Raw genomic sequence first — 26,179 nt, 5'->3', positions numbered from 1 at the left:
GTTGATGGAAAAAGGCCAGGACAAGTTTGGGAGAAAGGAAGAAAAGAAGAAAAGGAGTTACTAGGTCATAATTAATCAGGCTGGAGATACAGGCTAGAGATAGCTTCCAATTTCTTAGCAGTGTTTTCCCCATTAAAGGCTACAGTTGCCTAAAAAAATCAAGGAGAAATTGAAACCTGTGTGAGAGAACATTACTTTAAAAAGTGCGCTGCCATAGACCACAGGGCTATGTTACTGGAAAGCATGTGGATGTTTTCTTCAGGGTGTGAAAGTTTGAAACACACTGTGCCATTTTAAGCATAGTCATTCTATTTTAATGGCTAGAGGAAAAACTGCATCATTGACCTGGCAACCACGTGTACCAAGACCACTAAGAAACTGGATAACATCAGTAGTTTTGTTTCCCCTTAGGTAATTAAAGGACATTTACTACCTCACTTAAAAATTAAAAGAAATGGGTTTGCTCAGGAAGAGAAATACACTGCATTTAACTACATTTGTTTTAATTAGCAGCAAGCATTTTTATCTATAATTTCATTTAGCTACCATGATGAGTTTGACTCGCTAGTTACTTTTGAATTTCCTGTTAAACACTGATTTAGAGCAACATGGAATAATAAAACACATTCACTGGGATTTTCAGTTCCAAAATAGAACAAAGTCATTAACAGAATTGATCGATTCTGGTAGGTTTGCATTGCCAAGCTTTCTTTGAAAGAAGCATGTTCATTAACATGTTGCATGGGAAGAAAAGTAATTGAATGAGCAGGAAAGAATTAATATACTTACAGGACATGAAATTTGACTCATCTGGCAGCTGAAGCCATGTGCAATTTTTGTATGGAATTTTTCTATTCATACTCTATATTGCTGCTTTATTGAGAGCAGATCTCTAGTTGTCAATGCAGGAAGCTTGCTTGTCAAGGGGATTTACTTGGAAATAGTTAAGTCATGTTAAGATTCATAGTGTCTTTTCCTAGTGAAAAAAGTTTTTCTGATTGCACAAGCTATGCCCTTATTGATCACGATAGTCTCCCAAAAGCAACGCATCCTGTCAGCATGATACTCTGTGGCTATAAACTCATGTCTCATTCTACAGCTCACCATTTGCCTGCCAAAAAGAAGCAAATTCAGTGTTGTAAGGTAATCTTTACATTCAATCAATTGTAAAATCAGCCTCGCTGTCTTTTTAAGCTATTCAAAACACAAACTTTGGCTTCACTTTACTCTTAAGCCTTGTTTAGAATTGTACTTGCAAGCACTTCCTCTGTAAAAACCCCATTGCAGCAACAAGCCCCTCCAGACTCCTCACTCTGCATTTCTCTGCAATCCTTCATGTGCCAAAGAATTTTCTAAAGTATCTGGAGTTATACTTCAGAGCATGAGGGTACTGGAACATGCAGATACATACAATACCAGCGCTTCTCAAACACATATATAGGTTGCTGTCAGAAGAATTTGTATCAGGATGCCCACGTTCTCATTTTCACCATTGACTGCACTCACATAGGCACACCGTTCTCTCCCATTTCTTCCTTTATACCCATGCAGCATTCATCTAATCCAGAAATATCTCCTCTCCTCCAGCCTGCCAGGTAAATGTGATAAGTTTTCAAATATTTCCTTTCAGATGTCAAAGCTCTGGTCTCTTCTAATCTTAGTTTTTCTACTGTCCTTTTCACCTCCCTGAGAGATTCAGTTAATTACAGCTCTTTCTTATCTCTAGGAATTCTCTCTCTTCTTTAGGTGTAGCCCTTGGTATTCATAATTCATACTGATGTTGCATTGACTCTCCCTTGCTCTGGAGGGCTTAACCCTTTGGCCCTCCTCTTTGCAATGCATCAGCTGGTCAAAAAAAAAAAAGAGGCATCTGCAGCATCCAAAAGCTCAAGAGTTCTTACTGCAGCAAAAAAAAAAAAAAGGTGTCCTGCAAGGACACATGCTCTCCCTAAAAGTAAAGCAGAAAGGTTGCAGAAAAACCTTAGCAGAAACAAGTGCTTCACGCACGTTATCTGCACTTCTCAAAGTGTAAGGTGTGGAATTTTGAGGAAAAACTGTACAGTACAGTTTTCCCAAGTCTGTGCATTTCTTCGTAGTTTTGTCAGTGATTTCAGCCTTCCTTACCTGGAGACAAGCATTTAGGTCAATTGCTGTTTGTCCTATTGAGGTCTAATTTGCAGGCAAGCCCCAAATGCATATCTAAAGTATGTATTAACGGGGGCACTTAGGTACTCATATTCAAACCAAAACCACTAAGGAAAGGTTAACCAAAGCCTGGTGATAACATGCACCTGAAGGAAGTTAACATGTTATTGACTTAAAGGTTCACAACTAAACATTACAAAGCCAATACTACATAGTTTCAATACAAGCAGCAATAGGAAAACAGTAACTCTAAGGGTTAATCCTGCAAATCCCTCAAGTCAAAGACTTTAAAAAGATTTTCAAGAGAACATTTGGAAAAAAACAAGCCCACATCTAGAAACTCCACAGTTCCCATCTAAAGTAAACCCTATTGAGTTTTTCATACATCTTTAAAAGCTGACTGCTGCTTTACAGCAATTGGCAGAATACATACAATTAAAAAGAAAATTCTCTTAGTTAGATTTGGTCATTTTGCTGGGAAACCTTTCAAGTAATTTCCAACATCAAAATTTATGAACAGTTATGCTGATATTTTTCAAGTTCCTGATACATCCTAGATGAAATTACAATACTGAATGACTCCTGATGAATTTTTTCTTTTAAGATAAGGAAGCACAGGAAAAATGCATGTGAAAAAGTGTTCACAGAAGCAATTACATTTTGGTAGCCCTGCTATCCAAGCTTACTTACAGAAGCTCACTGAAAATCAAAACAAGAAATACTGATTCCCCTCTATGCAAAATTCTTGGAAGGATCATCTTTAGACAGGGATTGCCATTCCTTTTTCATCCAACTTTTTTCCCCAGTTTTCAGCCAACTTCTGACCTGTTAAGCACAGAACTAAATTCATAAGGCTTCAGAAAACTGATTCTTATCTGCTGCCATTAAAGCAGCATCAGAGGGAGTCTCCCGAAGGGACAAGGTCTATGTAAATGACCACCAGTGAAATCTGTAGTTCCCTGTCTGACAAGTTCTCAAACTACAGACAAAAGCTGAGTCAAAAAGCTTCTCTCTTTCCACACAGCCTTTAAGCCCATTGCAGCTGAAGATTTGCTTGCTTTCAAAGGAATGAAGTGATTCACCGACTGCATATTCTGCTTATAAAACAGCTTCCGCAGAAAGTCACATTTATGCTAGTTTTAAGTCCTGCTAATCTAGTGTTAAATTTTATAGAAGAAAATTGCAGGTTGACCTTTTCCAGCTGATCAGACTTACTGGCATTCATTAATTTCCAAATCCTCACCATTTTTCTCAAGCATACTAATAAAAATTTAGAAGCCTCATCTAAAAATGAATGATGCCTCTTGCGCAAAAAAAGCGCCTTGTGTGGATACTTACATACATGATGTGCCAGACATAGTTCTTACAACTTACTTAAGAAAAGACAAAACACCCCACAGTAAAATCTTTACTTCAAAAATCAATAATAAAACTCCCATTGATTTCATTGTGACCAAATTTTCAGTTATGTGCCATGGACAGAAATATCTCTTTAATTTGCTCCCAGTAAGACAAACCAAAATTAGTTTAACTCTAAGCTTTTTTCCCCCCATACAGCTCTCATCCAGAACATGTCATAGACATACTTAACTCCAGAGGTTTCAGGTTTTTTTAAAAACACATTACAAAAAATTCACGAACAATTCTGCATTTGTTTTGCTACTTGCTTCACGCAGATAAGTTCTTCATAAAATAGCCATCAGTACTTTCCCTCTCTATTAGAACTGATCTGCAAAAATATTTGTTACTGTACTATGGGAAAGAGTCATCAATTTTAATCCTAAATTACTTTAGCTCCCAATACCTATTTAGGGTTTTTTTGTTCTTACTACAAAACCCCCCAAAATGGAAAAAAGACATGAAATCATATTATATTGAAGGTTTTATTGATGGCTAAATTGCTGTCATTTAAATCAGGCATAACAGTTGAATTCTTATCTAACAGGACTAAAAAGAAACTGGCTTTTAAAGATTTACTTCTGTAAGCCTTTAAGTTGCCAAAGACATACTGTTCTGCACAACTTTCACACTGCCAGCAAATGACAGCATTCTAGCTGCATAGCTTACATTCGATGCTTTAGTATACAGCAGAATGATCTTAAGTTTTATCACTTTCACCAGTTACACTTTTTTGAATTATGTTACAAACAAAAAACATTTTCTTACTTCTCTGCAATTATATACAGTATAAAACAAAACCCAAGGTTTGTGATAGAAATGTGTATGATTTGATCATATACAGAAGACATCAAATTTTATGAAGTAAATGACAATAATTATTTTCTGAGATTAGACTCCTGTTCAAGACTATTTCAACTGACACTGCAGCGTGACACTTTCCAGAAGCATGGAAAAATATATCCAATGGACCAGATCCTCCTCTTTTGCTTCACCTTATGACTCACATGGACAAATGTAATGTCACTGTGAATCCTACATGATCAGATATACGTGTAGCACAACTCACTATCTAGGCTTACGTTGCACTAGAGAAGCACTTAAATGAACTCCGATAATCTTGATGTTTCATAAATAATACTTATGGAAGTACATGTGGTAATATTTGCATTACTGTCAAATAGAAGAAAAAACTGCTGTGAAGAAATGAACATGCAAATCAAATGTTAAAAAATACAATAAAAATCACACTTCGAACTGGGACAGTATATTATAGAGCCAAAAAGGAGAGTATTATTCCAAACAATAGTGCATAGCCTTTAATTTGCAAACCAAGCTTTACTTGGGGCACAAAAAGCATGCCCTGGCAATCACTGCCCCACGCTAGCAGATTCCTGAAGAAGTCCAGGGCAGAAACACAGGTTCTGCAGGAGACTTTCTGATCTCTCTTCAAAGCAATGAACAGTGGAATAAATGTAGTTTTTAAAGGACAGTGCTAGTACAGAGAAGTCAAACCCTCTAATTTTCCCTTCCTGATTCCAAAGTATCAAAAGAAATTGACAAAAAACCCAAAACAAATAGAAAACCCCACAAAAATCCCAGCCCTTTTCAAGTAAGTTATTCCTCTCAGCTCTGGTTTCCTACAGAGGATTTCACTGTGAGCAAGAAAATTCTGTGTAACACCAATACTTCATCGATTTCTGGAATGAAGCATTATGCATATTTTATAGGCTGCTAAGCCACAATCTGTTTTTTCCCCCCTTACGTTAAAATGGAAAAAGCTGTAATAAGGATCTAGAAAAATTCAAATTATCCAAATACAAGATTTTATCCTACTTGTAAATACCAAATACTCCCCTCCCTTTTTTGTGAAGATACTTCAGACAATAGCTGTCAACCAAAATTCAGTTATTTATGCAGCATGGGCTCCCTTAAAAGAACATTGTCAAACATTCAAATTATAAACACAAGACCTCCTGTGCATCATAAAAGACAAGACAAAAACTTTCATAATATAAACAACACTTAGTTTTACTAGCTTTTTGTAAGTTACATTGCAAGTCACTCACTTCTCCAACATAAATCCCAGATTTGAAAGAAGTCAGATGGGCAGAGAATAGAAATAATTATTGTGACCTGCTTACTATCAATGCTGTGGCCACAGAACAATTCTTAGCATCTACCCAGCAGGACACTTGCTGCTGCAGCTATTAACACCACTAGCAAAGTTGCCAACAACTGAACAGCTCAATGACTGAATGACTTGCTTTTCTCCCCCTCCCATGAAGAGAAAGTGCTTTACAGCAGCACAGACATCACAGATAAGCTGTAGCAAGGAGTCTTACATGTTTACTGCTTGTTATGTGGCTGTTTGCAAACACAGTGAAAGATTTGTCTCTTCAGGAGCATAAATTATCTTTCAGTAATATTTTATTTATTTTCAATTCCTTCATAAGATCACAGGGAGACAGCAACATGTAAAATTAAGGCTGGAATGACTTAAGAGTTTTTCCTCTTAGAGCTCAGTTTTAAAAGTTTGCTGTACTCTAATGTCACATATGCTTTGGATAACTGGAAAAAACCAGGTGATTTGCAAAAAGTCAACTGGTCTTAACCCCACAGGAACTGTGAACAATATGATCTGACAGTGGTCCTTGCTATAGAAGGTCCACTCTGAAACAAAATGAGTGAAGATGAGTAGTTGCATATGAAAGCTTTCCTAGGGAAATAAACACTTTGAAGATCCCTTTCATTCAATAACACAGCACTGGCAATGCTCAGTGGTTGTGTTTACAAAGGAAATTACATTATTAGTATATTGTCCTGCTTCTTTTTTGATTACTCTACTACTCTAACTTAGTATATATACTGTTCCATTACAGTATATACTTAGCATATGTACAGTTAACAATACTGGTCTAAAATCTGAAAATGTCACTCAAGAAATTTCCAGCAGATGGCTTCTATGCATAAATTTGCAATTAACTTTTGGATTCAAGCAAGGGTCTTTCAGAAAACCTGGCTTATCAAAATATTTTTAGACTTGCACTCAATAGATTCATATGAGGAAGTAACCACCTGCACATCTATCCTTTTCATGAACTATACATGCTCAAAGAGAAAGTTAACAGCTGCAACTGGTTTGCTGGGATCACACCAGAAAAAAGACAAAAGGAAAGAGAAATAAAATTTATTATAAAACATGTTGAAATAGCAATGACTTAGCTGACTTCCTGCTCTGCTGCTCTAGGCAGAACACAATATGACTGAATGCTCTCAGGAAAGCCAAACCAAAATTACAGTATTAAGTATGTTGCCACACTAAAATCGCTTTCTCTTGATAATTTCTGGTTTCCAGCTGACAGGATGAGTTTCTTCAGTCTAAAGGGAAAAAAGAAAAAATCTCATAAGGATTATTTTTAACCTGAAATTCACCTGTAATTACGGTTTAGTTTAGAATATTACTCACATATCTCTATTTTGTATGTAACATTTTAATTACCTAATTTATGTAGTTAATTTACCAAAATAAAATTTTATATCATCCCACTGTCTGAAGTACAGGACTTGCTCTGTTTGGGGTTTTTTTTTTTTGCAACAGGGACAAGAATGAGGTTGCCAATGGCATTTCAGAAACAATACTGTAGTGATCAAAGCACGGGAACAGGAATTCCAGAGGCAGTCCTTCCAGTGATACCTACACCAGTCTCATCAGATGTCACAGTTTACAGTTTGCCCAGCTGCAAAATGGGTAAAACATTCCATATTCCTTTATATCTCAGAGTTGCTCCAAGTCTAATACAATGCAAAAATCCCAAGGTTTAATAAAAATCCTTATATTCTTTATATTGAAGACATACTCTGATAAACTACACAATAATCTATTGTCTTCTCCATTAGTAAATGGATTCAGATTTCGGCTTATTTTCAAACTGTTATTCTATTTACTCTGAATTTTAAAAATTGTCACAGCAAATGACTAATCTAGATCATATGCAGAAGTACACTAAATCTTTAAAATTTCATTTTTGCTAAATCTTTGTTAATTATTTTTGCTGTTTTAATGAATACAACCACACACAGTCCCCTACTGGCTTCAAAACACAATGTGCATTATTGTATTAAGATTTCTCCAAACTGTATCACCAAGGACATTTGCAGAAGAGTTGATGGACCTGAGACTTATCTGTACTACAACATATAGTAAGAAATTAGGAGTGCAGAAACTAGCTGCTGTCCTCTTAACATTATTACATATAAATTGCTTTCAAGCATTAATAAAAAAGATTACACAAGTCTGTGCACAACCCTTATTGATATGTGTAACATTTGTTTGAAATATGTTGATTTCATGAATACATTAAAAAGACACTTTGACATACCGCAGTATCATCTTCTTTGTATACTTTTATGGTTTTGTCAGCTTCAGCAGTTAGCAATCTGCTTTCTGACTGGTCAAAAACACAAGCGAATATTCCTGATTCACTGTCCAAAGAGCCTGGCTGTACAGCTGCATGTACTCTCTGGAAATTGTATCCAGTTCTCCAGTCCCAAAGATGCATAGTACCATTATCAGCTAAAACAAACAAACATATATATTTAGTATTTTAACCACTTACTAGTTTTAGAAAACTGATAGAAATTATCATGAACAGTCTACTAAAAGTTTCTCTGCAGCTGCCAGCTAGACAAGAAATCCAGATGTTTTGAGAAAGGTGCTTCAACAGTAAAATACTCTAAGGTAACCTCAACTACCTCAACTTATTTTAATTCAGCATCAACTTCTTTGAAGTTGCTGTAGATAGCATGAGGATGTAAAGGGGAAGGGAAATCAATATTCAAATGTTAATTTCTAAAAAAACCTCACAAATATCATTACTAAAATGATAGGGGGGGGTTATGTGGAGAAGGAACAGTTTTTTCTGAAGCCTCAACTTCTACTAACACAAAAATGTCCTACAAAGATGTTCTAGAACAAGAGTCTTCAACATAATACAGCATGAAACATGAGCCCATGAAAAAATTAAATCAATGTGTCACAATAGACACAAAATCGTCCCAGAATATACGTAGGCACTGGAGCCAAGGGGCTAGTTTCTTAGTTTCAGAAGACTTGAACATTAATATTGCTGACTAAATGTGGTTTTGCTTCATAGAGCCAAATCAAATTTGGAGATTAGCTATCAATCTTTTAAACAATACAAAGATAACATCAGAAAGTGTGCGCAAGAAACTTTGAGACAACAGAACCAATGCATTTGTGCTGCATCAAAAACAGGGAAGAGTTCACATGGAAGTGGTACAGCAAAGCATTAGTGAGATGTTTCTATATCCTCTATGCATTCTCACTGCAGCCCTATGTTACTAAAAGCAGCCCACAAAGAGCCAGAAGTCTCCCAGGCAGCTTCCAATTACCACACTACTCCTAAGGAGACACTAATGATTCAGACTCAGGAGATCATTGAGGATGGACTCTGGAGCCTTGCAGCAGCAGCTAACTAAGAAACCTCTTCCCTGCGGCACATTAAAAGTCCTTTCAAACATTTTTGTGCATGCAGCTCAGAAACATCCAAGAAAATAAGTGGCCCTACTCACTATGAAATGAAGTTGTATGCTGTAGCAGGCTTACAGGCCCAGGTAAAGGAGAGCTCAGCAAGCATCTTTGTCTAAGGACCTCCAGCCATGTATACATGGGGGAGTAGAGGGGGAAAATATGAACATTTATTTCTCATTTTACCTCCTGAGACCAGGACACCATCGGAATTTACAGCCAGCGTGTTGATAATAGCATTGTGACCAGACAGGTTCTGAATGAAGTTTCCATCTGGGAATTTCCACTGCTTAATATTATCTGGAGAACCAGATGCAAATGTGTAACTGCAAGAAAATAAGCACAGTATATTAAAGTTCAAAATAGCTGTAGGGTAGCAGATGCCCTTCATTGAAACTACCATTAAATGCTAGTTGCAAAGTTACTAAATGCTAAAACTGCTTCTGACATTTTTTACTTTGTACAAAATGAAGCCATTTTATGAAGTCATGAATTACCTGTTTCCCTTCTGTTCCACAGACTACCTAAACTTTATAAATTCTATGCCAAATAGGATGTTAATATGCAAACAAATTAATGTGCATTTTTAATGTTTATGTCAGCTGTAATTCTGGTAACTATTCAGGTATAAGGGCACCAAAGGTATCAGGGAAAAAAATGGCTAGTCCTCTAAAACTACAGAACCAAGGATAAAGCACTGCAAAAAAGGGAACTATCAAAGACAATTTGTTTTACTGAATTACCTTAAAATAATTAGTTCCCTCATTTTAACATGTGGAAGCAGTTAACAAGGTTATTTGGGTAGCACAAAAAAGCCTGGAGGAATATTTTCAGCTGCCACAACATCTAAGTGATTTGCTGTCTATTTAACAGATTCTTCAATAACAGATTATTAGGAAAAAAATACTGGAACATTAAAAAATAGAAATACTGAAATATAAAAGATACTAGGTTGACAGTTGCTACTGCTTGATAAAAACACTTCGAGTTTCTTTTTTTTTCCCCCCCCAAAAAGGTATGACTGATGAATCAAACCAGAATTTTCAGAATATAAGTAAAACTAGGTTTTTCTCCACTATAGCTAACAGGCATAGCATGAGATTTGTGTAATTTTTATAATATAATATTTTTTATAATTTTTTCTGGTCTGAAAAGACCAGAAAAATGGATCAGAATTAATTCATATGAAAGATTCCGAATTCTGAAGCACTGCAGTTCTATGTGAATTCCTTTTCTCCATTGTTTTAATGGAGATTTATCTGAACAGGCAACTGTTGATGCATCAAAATACAGTATATAAATTCAGAATACTTCCAACAACACCTACTTCAAAGATTAAATACTCACAAGAAGTTTCTTTTTAAGGTTAATTAGATTGCAATGCCTTGAACATGTGGTTCACTGCACAAAAAGATCCTCCTAACAATCAATTACATATTTATTATTAGTTTTACAAGCCCCATGTTGCTGTTTTCTTAAGGACTACAAAGGCACATACATAAATTCTGTGCAATATAAGACATTCTCAGGATTGCTAATGTACACCAGTGCAAATACTTGGGGAGCACAATCAGCATAGTAAAGGTATTTGAGAACTGATTGTACATTTTTACAGCATTCTAAGCTCATTAGTTTTTCATATTATTACACCCTACAATTCGAAATCACTCACATTGTGTGGTGACAGAAAGCCAACGTTATGAACTGTGAAAGAATGAGGAAAACTTACTGTCTTGGATGTAGCACTACTGCTCTTACAGATTTCTTGTGATTTGTCAAAGTAACACGAGTTTTTCCTGCCACTAAATCCCAGAGCCGTATGGTAGTATCATGGCTGCCTGCAATGAAAGGAAATAAAAAATAGCAGAAACCATCATATTGATTCTATCATCATTATTATTTTGATAAAGTCAAAACTTCATATGTGAAAGACAAAAATATTGTTAATGTCTGTTACAAAAAGATGATACTGTCACCTCAGACAAGAAATATACTGGGTTGTAAGAGTCTTTTTCGGCAGTTTGAAATTCAAAGAGGCCTAAGTAGTTACACAACAAAGCTAGCTTTTGATATAATGGGGAAAAAAGATGAACTTTATATTTAACCATAGTATCGGACAATTCTTAGCTGACTTGGGGAGAACTGTAAAATATCACAGAAAATGCAAGTCTCAATGCCTATTACAACAAAAATGTAAACACCAGAAACAAAAGTAGTGGAGAAATAAAACATTCAAAAAACGCATAGCTGGATTTGCTTAAACATACCATTAGTAGTACAAAATAACCATTGTGTGGCCCACTTTCAACAGAAAACTAAGAGAAATTGAATAAACAAAGGTAACATTACAAACCACACATAATTACTGAACAAATACTTTCATGATTGTGAAACCATGCCCACTGTACCTGTAATAATTTGTGGTTCTGCAGCTTGGCATTTCACCGTTGCTACTGCATTTGTGTGTCCTGATAGTGTGTGCACACTGGCTTTCGTCCTCACATCCCAAATCTATGAATTCATAGTAAGTCAGTCAGAGGTCAATAACAGGTGCATATTCAATCTATTTTAAGCACTGTCATTGATCACATGAATTCCTTGCCATAGTTCTACAGATTAAACAATAGTATTTAGGTTGGTTTTTTCATGCAACAATTAGTCACACAACTGCTTCAGCTGGCAAGTTTCGAGGGGAACAGGGAGCCTGCCACTGAATTTCTAGACATACAGATAACTTAAGTCACCATAAACCCATACAATCTTCTAAATGCAACAAAGTGATCCTCTATATATATACACACACACACACTATTAGTCTACCCACTAAAGAAATAAAACGTTATCCTGAAGTGACACTACATTTTTATGTACTCGGGCTTCAGTTTTTATCAACAGTGGAAGACAAAGTTAACAAATCATCTTAATGTATTCATCTTGATTCATGTTAACTTTAGATAGGTATTCACTTTTACAAATGGAAGATGTTGAAACAGATCAACATACCAAGACATTAAAGCATAACAGTGCTATACTTACTCGTGCTGTTGAATCTCTGCTACATGTTACCAGTACATCTATTGTTGGATGCAAGTCTAAACCATAGACAGCACTTAGATGACCATGGTAATGTCTGATAACCTAGATGAACAAAAACCACATGCTAACTGGATATCTGAGAGAATATTCTAAATGCTTTGATTTTTTTAATTTGCCACCACCACCAATTAATTCTAATTAAAGAAAGTACAGCTCACCTTATTGTATTCAAGATCCCAGCATTTCACTTGCTTGTCTTCTCCACAAGAAAAGAGGTATGGACTTCTTGCACTTACTATCACCCCTCGTACAGTACTGATGTGTCCCGTCAAAGACAATTTCAATTTACCACTAGCAAGGTCCCAAATCTGCATCAAAATATGTATTTTGAGGTAAACCAGTAAAAGCTACACATTGATAGTCTGCATAAAAAGCCCAGATGTAATTGATCCTGCTGCATTTTAAGTTAAAAATTACAGTAACAAAGGTTTGCTCTCCAGCTACTACCATGTAACAAATGAAATCTCAAGTAGTGATACTCCATAAATCCTTTGCAACTAGGTAAGAAAAAAATGGTCTGCAGTTCTTTATTCCGCAAGCAGTAACTAAGAAATTGTTTCCAAGGGCTGAAAACTTATTTAAATAAGAGAACAAAACAACACCCCCAGCAAACCCTAGTGATTTCTTCCAACCTCTTACCTTTATAGTTCTGTCAGCAGAGCCAGTAACAAACCACTGATTTCCTGGTTCTACTGCAATGCATCTCACCCAGCCCAGGTGACCACTGATAACCTTTAGAAAAAAATTTCTAAATCAGAAATAATATACATACATCTCTCAATATAATTTTCATTCTTCACTGGAATTTGTTAGTATTCACCAAGAAACACATGCTCCCCAAAAAGTCAAACGTGAAATTAGGTTTGAAGAGAACTTGATTTCTACTTTAGTTAAGTGAAGAGACTACTAGCAATTCATGTCACACACCAGACTTGGGGAACTTGCAGTACAGAAAGATCCTACTCCTATAAACAACTTTCAAATCCTTTGAGAGTCCATAACACTGTGGCTCAACACTTGAGGCTTTGCAGAGAAAGACTGTATTTAAGCACAAGTTCCTCATGCTGCTGTAGAGCGCTCACACAGTAATAAAGAGCAAATATATAAAATCTTGGCTATTAAATCACACTGCCATATAATAGCTACCTCTTAAGCACACCACCACCTCCTTTTCCCCAAATCAGGGGTAATATGAGTGTTAAAAACTTTCTGGTAACACAATACTGGAGGTGGATGTCACAAGAAAAGCTCTACCAATACATGCCTTGTTTCTCTAATTTCTCCAAAGTCAGAGAGTTAAAAATCAAAACACATATTTAGTTTCACTGGATGTCATATTTCATGTACTGTTATACAGCTCATTTCAAAATATCTAAAAACACAACAAAAGTTCTTAAACAGAAATAAGGCAGAAATACTTTGGAAAGCTAAAGTGGACTCTTCTGACCAGATGACACTACAGCCACATACACTTGAGGTAGCTGTCTAGATTTCTTCATAGTCTAGTAATAGGAATGGGCATTTCCAGGGGAGAAATCTAAGAAATACTTCATCTGACCTATTTTAAGTCTCCCTCTTTCACAAATGACTTCAAACCAAGCTTAGGAAGACCAGTTAAAATGTAGATCTTAAGCTACACATAAGATGAAACCCACGTTTGGTCTTCCAGCTATGCTTCTATTCCTGAGTTGCTTGAATAAGCTTTTGTCCTATTCAGGAAGGATTTTGACAGCAAGCCTCCACTAAAACTGCTGGCATGCAGAATTAGTACAGTGACTTGAATTGTATTTACAGTCTCTCTTAAAAGAAAGTGCTCCTAACAAGTAGGCATTTTTTATTTGTTTACCTTAAATCTCTCATAGGTTTATTTCGGTACCTTTTTTTCAAGTGGCATTTGCTTTAATGTGTATATAAAGCACGTTCTAATACTGCTGTATTTAGAAAACCTATATATTCCTTTGAGCCCAAGTGGTTTTCAAGAAATTGCTCTGAGATTAGCCTTAAGATTTATGAATAATACAGCATTCAGGACTCTTCTGAAGATCTAAATGCCTATATACGGTGCTATTTATATGAACAGTGCTGAAACAATACAATTCTGATACTAGAGCATGAGATTTTTAACTATCACAAAAGCCTAACAATCCAAAAATAATATTCACCCTCTCTCAGACAAAATACGAAATTGCTTGAGTTTCATAGTAAGAATCGGCTCCTTAGGAAAAAAGTACACATTCAAACAGATGCACCTGAAGAGTTAAAAAGATCTGAACCTAGACAAATGCTTGGAGATTTTCCCTTCAACTCAGCTACCCTGCCATACTCATCACCAAAATGTTTAAGAATATGAGATTTTGGGGGAGTGTCTATTATTACTTCCTAAGAAAATTAAAAGGCAGATTAGACTAATTCAAAAACACGATTAGCAGTCAAGCAATCTAAACTGCAGACATAATTTGTGATTAAAGAAATCAGCTTTTCCCCCGCTCCATTTTCGTAGCAAGTTAAAGAAGTCTCACTCACTGCCTTTAAGTGTTTTTGGAGATAATTTCATTGCTAGAGTATTTCTTTAACATGTAATTAGTTTCAAATTTTGCACCTTGTCTTTGAGTTCCTCTACCAAAGAATCTGACTAGAAAAGAAAAAACAAGTTCTGTAATGATTTTATCATAACACAGCTAAACCTACATAAACAAAAGGGTAAAAATAATATTCACAAAATAATTTACTAAATAGAATGAAAAATGTTTGTAATCTAATCTCTTTGCTATTTAAGGAAAGAATGTGCATATACAACTTAGTTATCATCACTTTTCATTTGATTTCATTTTTGTGAATGGGAACAAAAATTATACTTTGAGGTCTTTATAGGACATAAAATACCAATTTAATTTTACATGCACGTTCATGTCACATTTGTAACTTACTCTGTACAGTTTCCAAGGTGGATGCCACTGAGGTTTGGGCATGGTTGGAGCCTTCTTTGCCATTAATGCAGAATTTTTGTTTCCACCAGCTTCCACCATAGCCTGTAATTTAAAAGGAAGGTTACTCTTACACTTTATAACGTACCTCTTTGCATAAAGCCTAAAGCACTCTGACACCTCAATACCGATTAAATTTAGTCAGTCAGATGTCATCCACACAACACACACATGAATCCAGAAGCAATCTGGTGAACACTATGTACTTTTCACACTAGATGTGCAAACTCACCACAGACATCCCAGGAGGTTGTGAACGCTCAGATATTCCAGCATGTCTGTAAATATCACCCACACCAGCAGCTGTCCGATTTGCATCCAGCCTAGGTTGGATGAAAAAGATTGATGAATTGGAATCAACTTTGTCTTTCACTAAGTAAGCAATAAGGTATCAGAGCTGCATCCAGTCAAGTGCTGTGCACCTCCAAGGATGGAGACTCCACAACCTCTCTGGGCAAACTGTTCCCATGCCTGACCACCTCAAGGCAAAAGACACCCACAAAGCCTCACTTTTCTCTCATATCTAAACAGAATTTCCCTTGTTCCTACTTCCACCCATTGCCTCTCATGGCATTTAAGAAAAAAAAGCACAGAAAAGTGTTGCCTGGCCACACTAAAAGTAGTTTCTTTAAATATTTTAAATCAGAACATTCAAAATACTCAAAGTAGCTCTTATCCTGACTTCTGTGTTTTATGTGAAATTCCCATAGGTAACAAAAGTGTTAATGAAGTAATACAGCAGTACCTGGACTGAGAAGCAGGGAGTGCTACGGCTAAGGACTGTGCTGCAGATTCACTAGGCATCCTCTGGACCTTAGTATCTGCTGTCAGAGCCACACCTTGAAAAAAATAACACAGCAAAAGCAAAGACAACTATTAAAAAGAAAATCCAGAAAAGTTTACTATACAAAGACATATATATACACATACATCTGCAAACAAGGGCTTGTCACACCCTCATAATATTAAATCCCACCATTCAATGACATTTTTCACAAGTCAAATCTACCAGAATTTTTATTTTGGCCCAAATTCTTACCATCTTGTTTCTACTACATACATAGGTATACAATTTCTAGAGTAGAAAACGGTATGATTCTGTCACTGGAAACAAAAAAGCCTAACTAGGAGCAGAGTCCATCTTTTCATCCAGCCTCAACTAGTATGGAAATCTAAACATCACAGAAAAAACATGAGCTTGAGAAGTATTTGCTAACTTAGGTTCTTTAGTGCAGTTTATTATGCCATCCCTATGTGGTGGCTGGTATCATGCAGTGGTGCCAGAACTACAAAAGGGTCAGTCACACTGCAGTGAGTTTCAGACTACAACTTATAATTTATAGCCTCATCTTAAAAGCAGATCACTTAAATTTAAAAACTCTTTGCAAAGCATAGTTTTGGCACAGACTGGTGAATTTACTTCACTTCCATTTCTGTATTTCCTTGCCTAACCAAAGTTCTGGCAGTTGGCAACAAAAACAATATTTGGGTGAAATATCCAGGTTAAAACAAGAAGCAACAATGAAACAAATCTAATTTTTAACCATGACATATCTGATTCTATTAAAAGAACACTGAACTTGAGGGAACCTCTCTGAGCAAGTTTTGTCCCTCCAGTTATAGTCAACTATGCATGTTCTTTTAAAGGCTGAGGGTCCATTGAACCCTCAGAAATCAAGCCACAACACATTTCCCACTGTACTTGTAATAAACTGAAGCACTAACAGTAAAAGATCAACAGCTAAGACTAAACTGCTACAAGGAGACAGGCAGGATTGATCAGTAACAGTGACAATTAGCATGGCCAGTGTCTCAACAACAAAACAGAACCCTTCCAAGCACAGACAAAACCAAATGACACTAAAGTTATAAGACCTTAATGTCAATTTCTCAGAGCAAGGTGGTGATGCCTATGCCTTTACTCCAGTGATGAAAAGCAGGATACATTCCCTCTTTTCACTGAGCTTCCTTCTAGCTGGAACCCCTCCTCCTTGCTTACTACAAAATTCTAAGAGCAGCTCTGCCACAACAGTGGAGACACCAGGGATCCATGGGTCTCGGCAAGCTCTCTAGGTGAAAGGGGACCACAATATGGGAGAAGGGATTCCTAGAACATTTTTGTGATGTTGCCACAGGAGGTGAAACCTCACAGAAATGAATGACCATCTCACAGCAAGCTCACATCCACTGAGGCTCAGTGAGAAGACACTGCATTTGTACCTAAATCTTCCTCCTACCTCCTATCCCAGAACATTTATCAGCAACAAAATTCTCTGCACCAATGCTATGAAAGACTCCAATGGCATTTCCCAGTACTATCAGCTATGGATTCAAAGCAACAGGAAGCCTGCTCCTGCTAGGATGGATGATGCCTAGTTCTGACATGAAGGCAAAAATCCCAGGCAAACACTCACTGAATTTTACTTACCAGGCCCAGGTGGGTATGGATGCGTACCAGTTATCAAATACTCAAGTTCTTGTCCTAAATGGCAACAAGATTCCATATTAATAAAATTTTATACTGCACTGCAAATGATGCACTCAGACAGGACATACAGGAAACCAGAGCAGGTCACACACAGCAGGAGAAACCAGCAACCACTTCTAATGTACTACACTTAGACATTTCTTATTTTCATTAATTTCATTTGTTCTGGTTACCTCAGTTTTCAAAAATTCAAGAATAAAATAACATTTTTTTAAATGCTGATGCCACTTGTGATCAAGAGGGACTCTCTCCCAAAAGAAAAATCTTCGTACTGCCAAAAATGCCTTCTAAAGTAGGATTCAAGTATACAAATAGCACGGGTGTCTGAAACCTAAGCTACTCATGACAATTGATTGTGCATGGTATTGGAAAAAAGGTCCGGCTATTAAAATTTTTCATTCCCTCTCAATATCTTTTCTTCTCAGAATACTTCCAAATAAAGTATGCTAAAAAAGAAACCTCATTAAAATAAGGCAGCATTTGGCATTCTTTAGAAGTTTCTGCATGGGATCTACCCAATACATACACATTTTATACGTAACCAAACATAGGTTAAAAACACAGACTTAAAATAAAGATTTTCCTGGTTTAATAGCTGCACAGCTGAAAAATTTCTATGAAACAAAATTGAAAAATAAAAAACCTAAAATACCATGACCTTGACCATCATGAACTTGTAAAAAGGAGAAATACATTACTGATCTTCCTCTTTCTAGCACCTAAGTACAACACACACTAACGTTACCATAAAAATTACTCATTTTACTAATGAGTTACTGTAAAAATTCCACAGCACCCTGTTACTCCTTTGTTAAAACAAACTTCCTCCTTGTTCTTAATCACTTACTTCCTGTGGACCCTAGCAAGAAAAATACCAAATAATGGAAAAAATGGTATTTTGATTTCTGTCTTTAACTCTGATGGGTTAATATTGGACTGCATTCTTCAAGATCTTACATCAGTGAAACTGTCACAAAAGAAAGGACAAATATACCACTAAGAGTAAACTAACCTTGATTTCCAGAATACTGTTTGTGTCCATAAGGATCCCCGGCGTTTGGGCCTCCTTTCTCTCTCAAGTTCTCTTTAAGAGTAGGCATGTGTAACACTGAGCCGTACTCTGTACGCAGCTTGACTGCCATCTTTACTTTGTGACTGTTGGAAGAGTAAAGCACAATCCTGATTAAACCCCAAGTTTTGAATTAAGTTTTTAAATACTTTAGAGAAGGTTTATACAACTTACTTCACAATTCTAGTATTTTTACTTCCTTCAAGACTACACTATTAACTCTACAGAAACATCTGAACTTCTGACTTGGAGCAATCTCTAACATAGTTTGAAACTTTGAGACATACCAGTAATTCACCAATTGCGGTACTTACCTTTCTTCATCTAATGGAATAGGCTTGGCATTATCCGCTACAAACATATCATGGGTTCTCTTCAAAGATCTGAACACAAGTGTGTGCACAGAATGCTTTTGGACTTCCTAAAATAAATAAAAGAATATTTAAATACATTTGGACATAATTAAAAATTGAAAATGGAAACATAAACTGAACTCAGTAGCCATTTCAGGCTTTGGTACTGTTAGATGATACAGCACTATTTAGTTCACAGAAAACACAGCTGCTCTTGGAAACTAAAAAATTAGGTTTATCTGTTAACTGTTTTAATTCAGTGTTTACTCAAAATAACAGTCCCTTTCTCAGAAACTGCCAACACTTTGCAAAGCAAGTCAAAAACTTTGATCAAACTTTCTATATTAACACCTGCGTGACAAATCCATGAGTATGCAAGCTTCTTCCTTCATGCTTTCCAGTTCTGTTTTCATACTTAGGCAATAAACACTCCTGTAACTTTTATTTCCCTACCACCACACAAAGAACAAGGCCAATCATCGGTTTCTGTGCATAGTGTCACTTTACATAAGCACAGCACAGTTTACTGAGAAAAAACTTGAGATCGAACCTGACAAAATTTATTTTCCTTTTATAATTTTTGTTACTAAAATCAAGATGTTCTTAAAATCCCATTCAGGAAGTAACAAGCAGTATTAAAAAGCTAGTAACTTTATTTATAGAGTATTTGCTTATCAACAGCACAATTCAGCTTTTTATTAGTATTTTTCTCCCAATAGACAAGAAAATCATTAGAAATTTCAGTCTGCTTGCCGAGGTGCAACACCAAACTATCTGCATGCCTGTATGACAGCAAACTGGAAGCTATATAACTTTTGGCACTGGATATCACTCAACTGCCCGGTCTCCAAAATTCATTACACAGATGCTTTCCCTGTTCAGCTCTCTGTAGGTTCTGTTTTCCTGCCCTGGAAGCTGTCCACTCACCAATCCATTTTGCAGAGGCTGTTACCCTCCTAACTCAGTAGCACCTACACGAAGTTTTTTGCTCTGGCTCAGTGAGCTCCTGCAAGCTCCAGGTATTAAGTAGGACACACCCCCCCCTCCAGCATTTGGAATGAGGTTAGGAATTTCATACAACTGGAGAAAGAAATAAGAACTACAGGAGCTAATTACTACTCAACAACAGCAGCTGTTGAAATCACCACACAAGTAGTAGGTAACATAATGCCTCCTCAATAGGGAAGAAGCATCTACAAGTACTTTGACAGAGATACCACTGTGTAAAAAAACCAGCTAGTACCGTTACATGGGGCAGCAGCCTTTGCATCTTCTTCCATGCTCCTGACAACAACGCTTGCTTTTAGAAGTGCACAGTATTCACCCCAAAGTAACTACTCCACGGCCTATAAAACCAGTGGCCTTCTCCCCAGCTTTACTTCCGAGTCCTCACAAAAAAGCCACCGTTTTCTTCACTAGCTAACAAAACCAGTAAGTCACCAGAGGGTGGGCAGCACGGCATCCCCTCCCCAGTCCCCAGCACAAGTCTGGCAAAGCAAAGCTGCTGCCTGCTACTTACTCCTGCCCCAGACCCACAAAGCCCACGGCCCCGCACCACGGTCCCCGCGAGGCAGAGCCCACGGCCCCCAGAGCCGCGAGAAACACCCCTCGCTTCCTGCGCGCAACTCGCTGTCCCCCGGGGCGGACTGGGCAGGGGCTGGGAAGGCGGAGGGACCGCCACGGCCTATCCCCACAGCGGCGCCTTCGCACCAAGGGCGAAGTCAGGGTGGGGGGTGCGATGGGGCCCTCGGTGGTCGCTTCCCTCTCCCGCCCGGCTCCGGCCCCCTCCCGGGCCCAATCTGCCCCGCTGCCCGGCAGCGCTCTCCAGTCCAGCCTGGGGCGCCTCAGCGGCGAGGCAGGGAGGATGCAGCGGCCCAGCGGCGGGCCGACCCCCCCGCCGCCCCTCGCCTTACCTCCACCATGGCGCCGACGAACTCCCACCGCCACAGCTCTCGACGGTCCGCTATGGAGGGACTTCCGGCGCCTACCCCGCACCGCACAGGAAATGACGCATCAGAAGCGCGAGAGGCGGGTTATATATAGGGCGGGGGGGGCGGGGGCTAAAGGGGGCGGGGCTTACCAGCATCGTCGCGGTGGGCTGGGGATCGCGGGTTCGAGCCCCGCCGGCGCTGGGGGAGCGTGCGGTGCGCCTCGGGGGGCGGTGCCCGGGGGGGACGCTTACGGGCAGCCCCCCGAAACGCCGTCCCCCGCGACGCGAGGGCTGCAGTGACGGGTACCGACCAGAAGAGCGCAATATTCAGCTTTCTGAAAGGCACCTGGTGTTTGACCACAACCTGCCCCAGGGCGATGGGGGAGTAGATGACATCGCTGCAGCGGTTCCCCACGCTGAGAGATTGAATATGCTCTGGTCAGCCTGAATTTGTGGAAATCCTTGGCCTTTGCAATTGTTTTGGGTCGTGCAGCTACAGCTTTGAAGTGTTGTTTTCTGTGTGAGTTCTCGAGGATAAAACCTGTTCGGGGAACCAGACAAAGTGAGGGGGGTGTGGAAAAACAGTCCCGGGACTGAAATTCTACCTCGAAACAAGATAAAACAGGGTGATGTGGGACGCTAACCATTGTACCTGGTAACTGTCTTTTGGAAAACGTATCTTTAGTTTAGGTCCACAGGATGTCCTTTCGATGAAGAGTGAAGTTGTGTGAGAACGAGCGGGCGAGCCCTGCACCTCGTGGCAAGGCGCGCGTCGTGCAAGGGCAGAGGTTGTAGTTCTTTTCCAAAGGTGTCCTGATGCTCCAGTAGGTTTTTCACTTGCACAACAACCAAACGCATACGTGCAAATTGCAAATAGGCATCTACTTTCTTCACATACCCACATCTGCTCTTCAATTCAAGAAGTCTTGTCCTCTCGAGCTAAAGCTGGGATTTGGCAAGCACATCTTTTGCAGTCCCACCATCGCGTTGTTCTTCTTTACCATTACACCAGACACTTACTACGTCTGTCTGTGTGCCTGAGCTATGAAGAGCTTGCAAACTGATTTGAGCTAAAAATAATCCCATGTAACACCTGTCGGTTCAAACTTGCCCTCTTTATTAGCCACAGGATGGCATTAGTCTGGGATTATTTCTGGCAGACAGATTGCCTGCTTGACGTAATGACCATGCCTTCTCTTTTCTGGAGCTGATGGATCATTTCTGGTGGCTGCACTGGTGGTTTATATTAAGTTATTTGAGATACAGTGATAGCTAAAAATGTGCTCCAAGTGGCTTCAACCCCCAGTCCCTGGTCTGGGGTTGAGGTAGGGGTGAGATGTCCATTACCCCGTGCCACTAATGGCAGAGCAGCATTGCCAGCTCTGTTTCAAGCCAAGCCAGCCAGGTTTCATGTTTAACGTGAGGATTTATTTTGGTAGTCCCTCTGGTCATGCTGGGGATCCCTGCTGGGTTTTGGACCTTCCAGTAAAGGTCAGCATGGCACCTCGAGGAGGGGGAGCATCGTCTGTCCTTGCTTAAATTGCAACCTGGAGTGCAAACTCCACGGGGCAGTGTGTCAAAATGGGGCAAATCTGTTGCGTCCTCCCGGGCTGGTGAGGTTAGATTGAAGATACACAAGGTTTAAAAGGAGATTTTGGGGTCAAGGGGTTTCAAAGAGTTGGGGTTTTTTTAAGTTTACACACGGAGTAGTGTGTACCTGTTGATTGGTCAGTTGACTGATTGGTGGATTTGATGTGTGGAAATGGTTTAAGGGCTGATCTCTGGCAATATATAGAGTGTCATAATATAGTTGTTTCCTTTCTGTTGTCTATCAAAAGGAATCAGGCTTATTTTTACGGCCTTTTTAAAGGAAACCAAATCTGAAATACAGACTCTTGTAGTAGTCCAAGCAAAAAATTCTCCATTTCTATTTTGCAAGAAAGCTTCACTCCTATGTGCTGTTTATTGCTATTATTATTAGTGTTCACATGGCCCTGTAGTTCTCATTTTTTTACAAGTAAACATTCCCCTCAGAAATTTATAATCTCAGCTTAGTGTCCTTGTAATGCTTTAAAAAATCAGAGAACAAATTCATCTCTGTAATAATTTAATATTTTCTAGCAGATTTAGTCTAAGGTGAAATATAGTCCCAGAACTTGCATAAATCATGTCAGCAATATGAATTAGGATATGCACTTCATTCATTTTCTTGATTATATGCAGCTACTTGATGTCTTCTTGCATGTCAGCTACCCTGCAATTCTGGAAATAACAAACTATGTATTTTTTTGTAAATCACTACATAGAAGAAGGTGACTAGTAAGTTGCACGTTCTTTTAGTGCTGTTTTAAGGCCAAAGTGAACAGCCCCACTCATTAATGTTTAAGAACTTGCTTGTTCCCAGAACATGAAGATAGCATTAATTCTCATTTATGAGAAACCTTTGAAGTAATATTTGTTACCAGTAAAAGCAAGAAATGAGGCTGTTCATCTCAGCAGAAGTGAACATTTGAGTTTACAGTATTCTTTTCGTAGTAGGACACTATTACACCACCAGTTGTTTAAAAGGACATTTCTAAATCCGCCTGCTATTTTTAAAATTTAGTAAACACTATAGCTCATCGTGGCCCAAGAAGGTTCTGTTCCCCCACCCCAAGACCACCTCGGAGGGCACGCTCAGCTCTGAAGAGCCGTGATCCCGCGACCGTGACTCACCCGACGGGGGTTTGTGTAACGAGGGTTGCACCACTGGCAGACACATCGGCACAACAAGCACAAGTGGCGGCAAGCAAATAGTCATTCCTCAAAACACACATATACACCTCTGCCAGTAAGTGCCTTTTCAGTACAAAATACTGTACAAAGAGATGTCCTGGAACACCGTCAGGTCCATGTTGTATAACTACAGTTCCTAATAGCAGGTGTGTGGTGGTATCACTACCACGTTAAGTCCGGGAACAGCTTCTCATTAACCAGGGGAGTTGGGGGAGGGAATATGATGGAAAAAAGATTAGGTGTCCCATTTTGAAGAGAAAGCCTCTTTGACATCATTTTTTGGTTATTCATTCAATCCTTGGAAAGTGTCAGCCTAACTGCAATGGTTACAAGCATGAGAGAAAAATCACATCTTGTAACCAGCATGCTACCTAACGTAGATTAAGTTCTGCTGCCAAAATGTTTTACTATATATGCGTATGTTTGCCAGTATAGATTGCTCTGTATGAGGTTCCAGATTTGGTTTTTTGCTGATAAAACTCTCCAGGCAAAACCTTTGCAGCATAGACAAGGCCTCCGCTGACCAGAGGAGTGGTCGGACGATCCCTGTCCTGGGTCCTCTGCTCATTGGACACATACACGTGTTGTATGGACACAACCACCCAAGTCTCTTGGGGAAGCCAGTGAAAAGCACCTGAGCTGGCAGGGTCGAAGGCTGAGTTTCAAAGGGGAAATCCCACCTGAAGGCAGACGAAGCCTGGGGGTTTCCCATGCTGGGACTCTGCGGCAGGCTTGGGGGCTCCGGCGCCAACCCCCGTCATCCGGTCCCCAACACCCTCTGCCATGTTTCTTCATAGGGGTGTGAAGGGTACTTAACGCCTGAAGAAGGACACTGCAGAACATGGTGAGGGTTTCAGAATGGATTTAGGACAAATATTGTACATTTAATTAAGATTAGTTTGGACTGAGCCAGGATGATTTAAGAGTAAGTTTCTAGCTCAGGACTAGTGAGAACTTGTTTTAGTTCTGCTGGACCATGAGCTACCTGTAAGCTCTGGGCAAGGGGTCAGCATCACTATGTCCCTTCCTTGTACGTAAGATGAGGGTGACTGAACATCCCTCGGAGGTGCATGGTGGGAAAACTGCGTTTAAAGTTGGGAGATGCCCAGAATCAGTGATAATATCTTGGCTAGCATCTTTAAGTGGAAATAATGTGTTAACGATGTCAGTTTGGGCCTCAGGCAGATTTCTTCAATGCCTGTAGTGACAAGTTTGTGTTCTTCCAAATCTAATAGTGTTGGTGATGTCCTCATGCAAGGGATCAAATTCAGTGGAGGAAGAGCGCCTTGAGCCATGGCTGATTTTGGTCCAAGCTGTTTAATAATTAAACCAGTCAGGTTAAACAGTTTTCATATTTCGGGAATCTCCATTTACTTTACAAGAACTCTGAAAACAGCATGAATACAGGAAAAAAAGCCCTAAAACAAGCAATTGTAGCTGTTCTCATCTCTGTTTATCACAAAATCTCCCGCTCCATCAAGCTGGTCTTTGAAATGGAACCTCAACCTCTGGTTTGCATCTCTTCATGTCTTCAGACATCAATTTGAATGACTTCAGAAACGTGTGCTGTCCCTCATTCAGCACATTATGTTTAATTCAGTGTATTATTACATTTACAATACACAAGAAAGTCACAGGATATGCAGACACTGAAATATTAAAACTCTGCTAATATGAGAGCCATATTCCTACAAAGCATCAGAAAGCATGTTTGAGTATTCCACTATGATTACAAATAACTTCATGCTGTATTCTTTTAAGAGATTATTAAAAATATTTAAATAATGTATATGACACACATTTTGTATTAAAAAAAGAAAAACAGCAAATTAATATGTAAAATTTAATTATTTTAATTAATTTACAATGTCACATTTCCAAAGTAATAGAATAGCATTGTTTTATGCTTACAATATTAATCGGATCTTTAATTAGAGCTAAACAAGGTTTTCACTCGAAATTATTAATGTAATGAACATAATATGCTCTTTTTTTTAACCTTGTACTTAAAGAGATCCAAAGGCTTGCATCAGAACTATATCCAGCCACCATCGGAACTGTTTAGAAGAATGCAACAATCTGTATGATGCAAGTTTAATTCAAATTTAATATAATATTTCTGAAACTTTCAAATTATCAGCAGGGAGAAAAAAAAGGAGATATCACAGAGTGTGACATCTGATGATGTTTCTTTTCTTTGGCTGTTCACATTTCAGCTGTTTTAAAACACTTGTGATTTTTGAGAAAACGGTAACCTTGTGTAATCTGAGCAGGAGGTACTTCTAAGGATTTGAACGTCTATTTGATGCCAGCATCAACAGAGGTCTCTGGGACATGTAGATAAGAGTTGTCCAGAGAAATTGCTCAACAACAAGTGCATTGAGCCATGC

The 26,179-nt window shown here is 38.6% G+C and overlaps 1 protein-coding gene across 1 annotated transcript; it reads right to left on the bottom strand.

Moving 5' to 3' along the window:
- Window positions 1–4,009: 4,009 nt before the first annotated feature.
- Window positions 4,010–21,088, bottom strand: PLRG1 (pleiotropic regulator 1). The gene is made up of 15 exons (XM_054824753.1): window positions 20,998–21,088; window positions 19,046–19,152; window positions 18,675–18,817; window positions 17,603–17,656; window positions 15,920–16,013; window positions 15,407–15,497; window positions 15,118–15,219; window positions 12,830–12,922; window positions 12,349–12,498; window positions 12,131–12,232; window positions 11,503–11,605; window positions 10,824–10,932; window positions 9,281–9,420; window positions 7,926–8,119; window positions 4,010–6,924 (listed from the first exon to the last, which is right to left on the bottom strand). The coding sequence occupies exons 1-15, from the start codon at window positions 21,004–21,006 to the stop codon at window positions 6,865–6,867; spliced, it is 1,551 nt and encodes a 516-aa protein (XP_054680728.1). The 5' UTR covers window positions 21,007–21,088; the 3' UTR covers window positions 4,010–6,864.
- Window positions 21,089–26,179: the final 5,091 nt, after the last annotated feature.

The sequence above is a fragment of the Grus americana genome, chromosome 4 (assembly GCF_028858705.1).
Source record: "Grus americana isolate bGruAme1 chromosome 4, bGruAme1.mat, whole genome shotgun sequence".
Classification (NCBI taxonomy): domain Eukaryota; kingdom Metazoa; phylum Chordata; class Aves; order Gruiformes; family Gruidae; genus Grus; species Grus americana.
The sequence above is the reverse complement of the archived record's forward strand: the minus strand, read 5'-3'. Positions and strand labels throughout refer to the sequence as shown.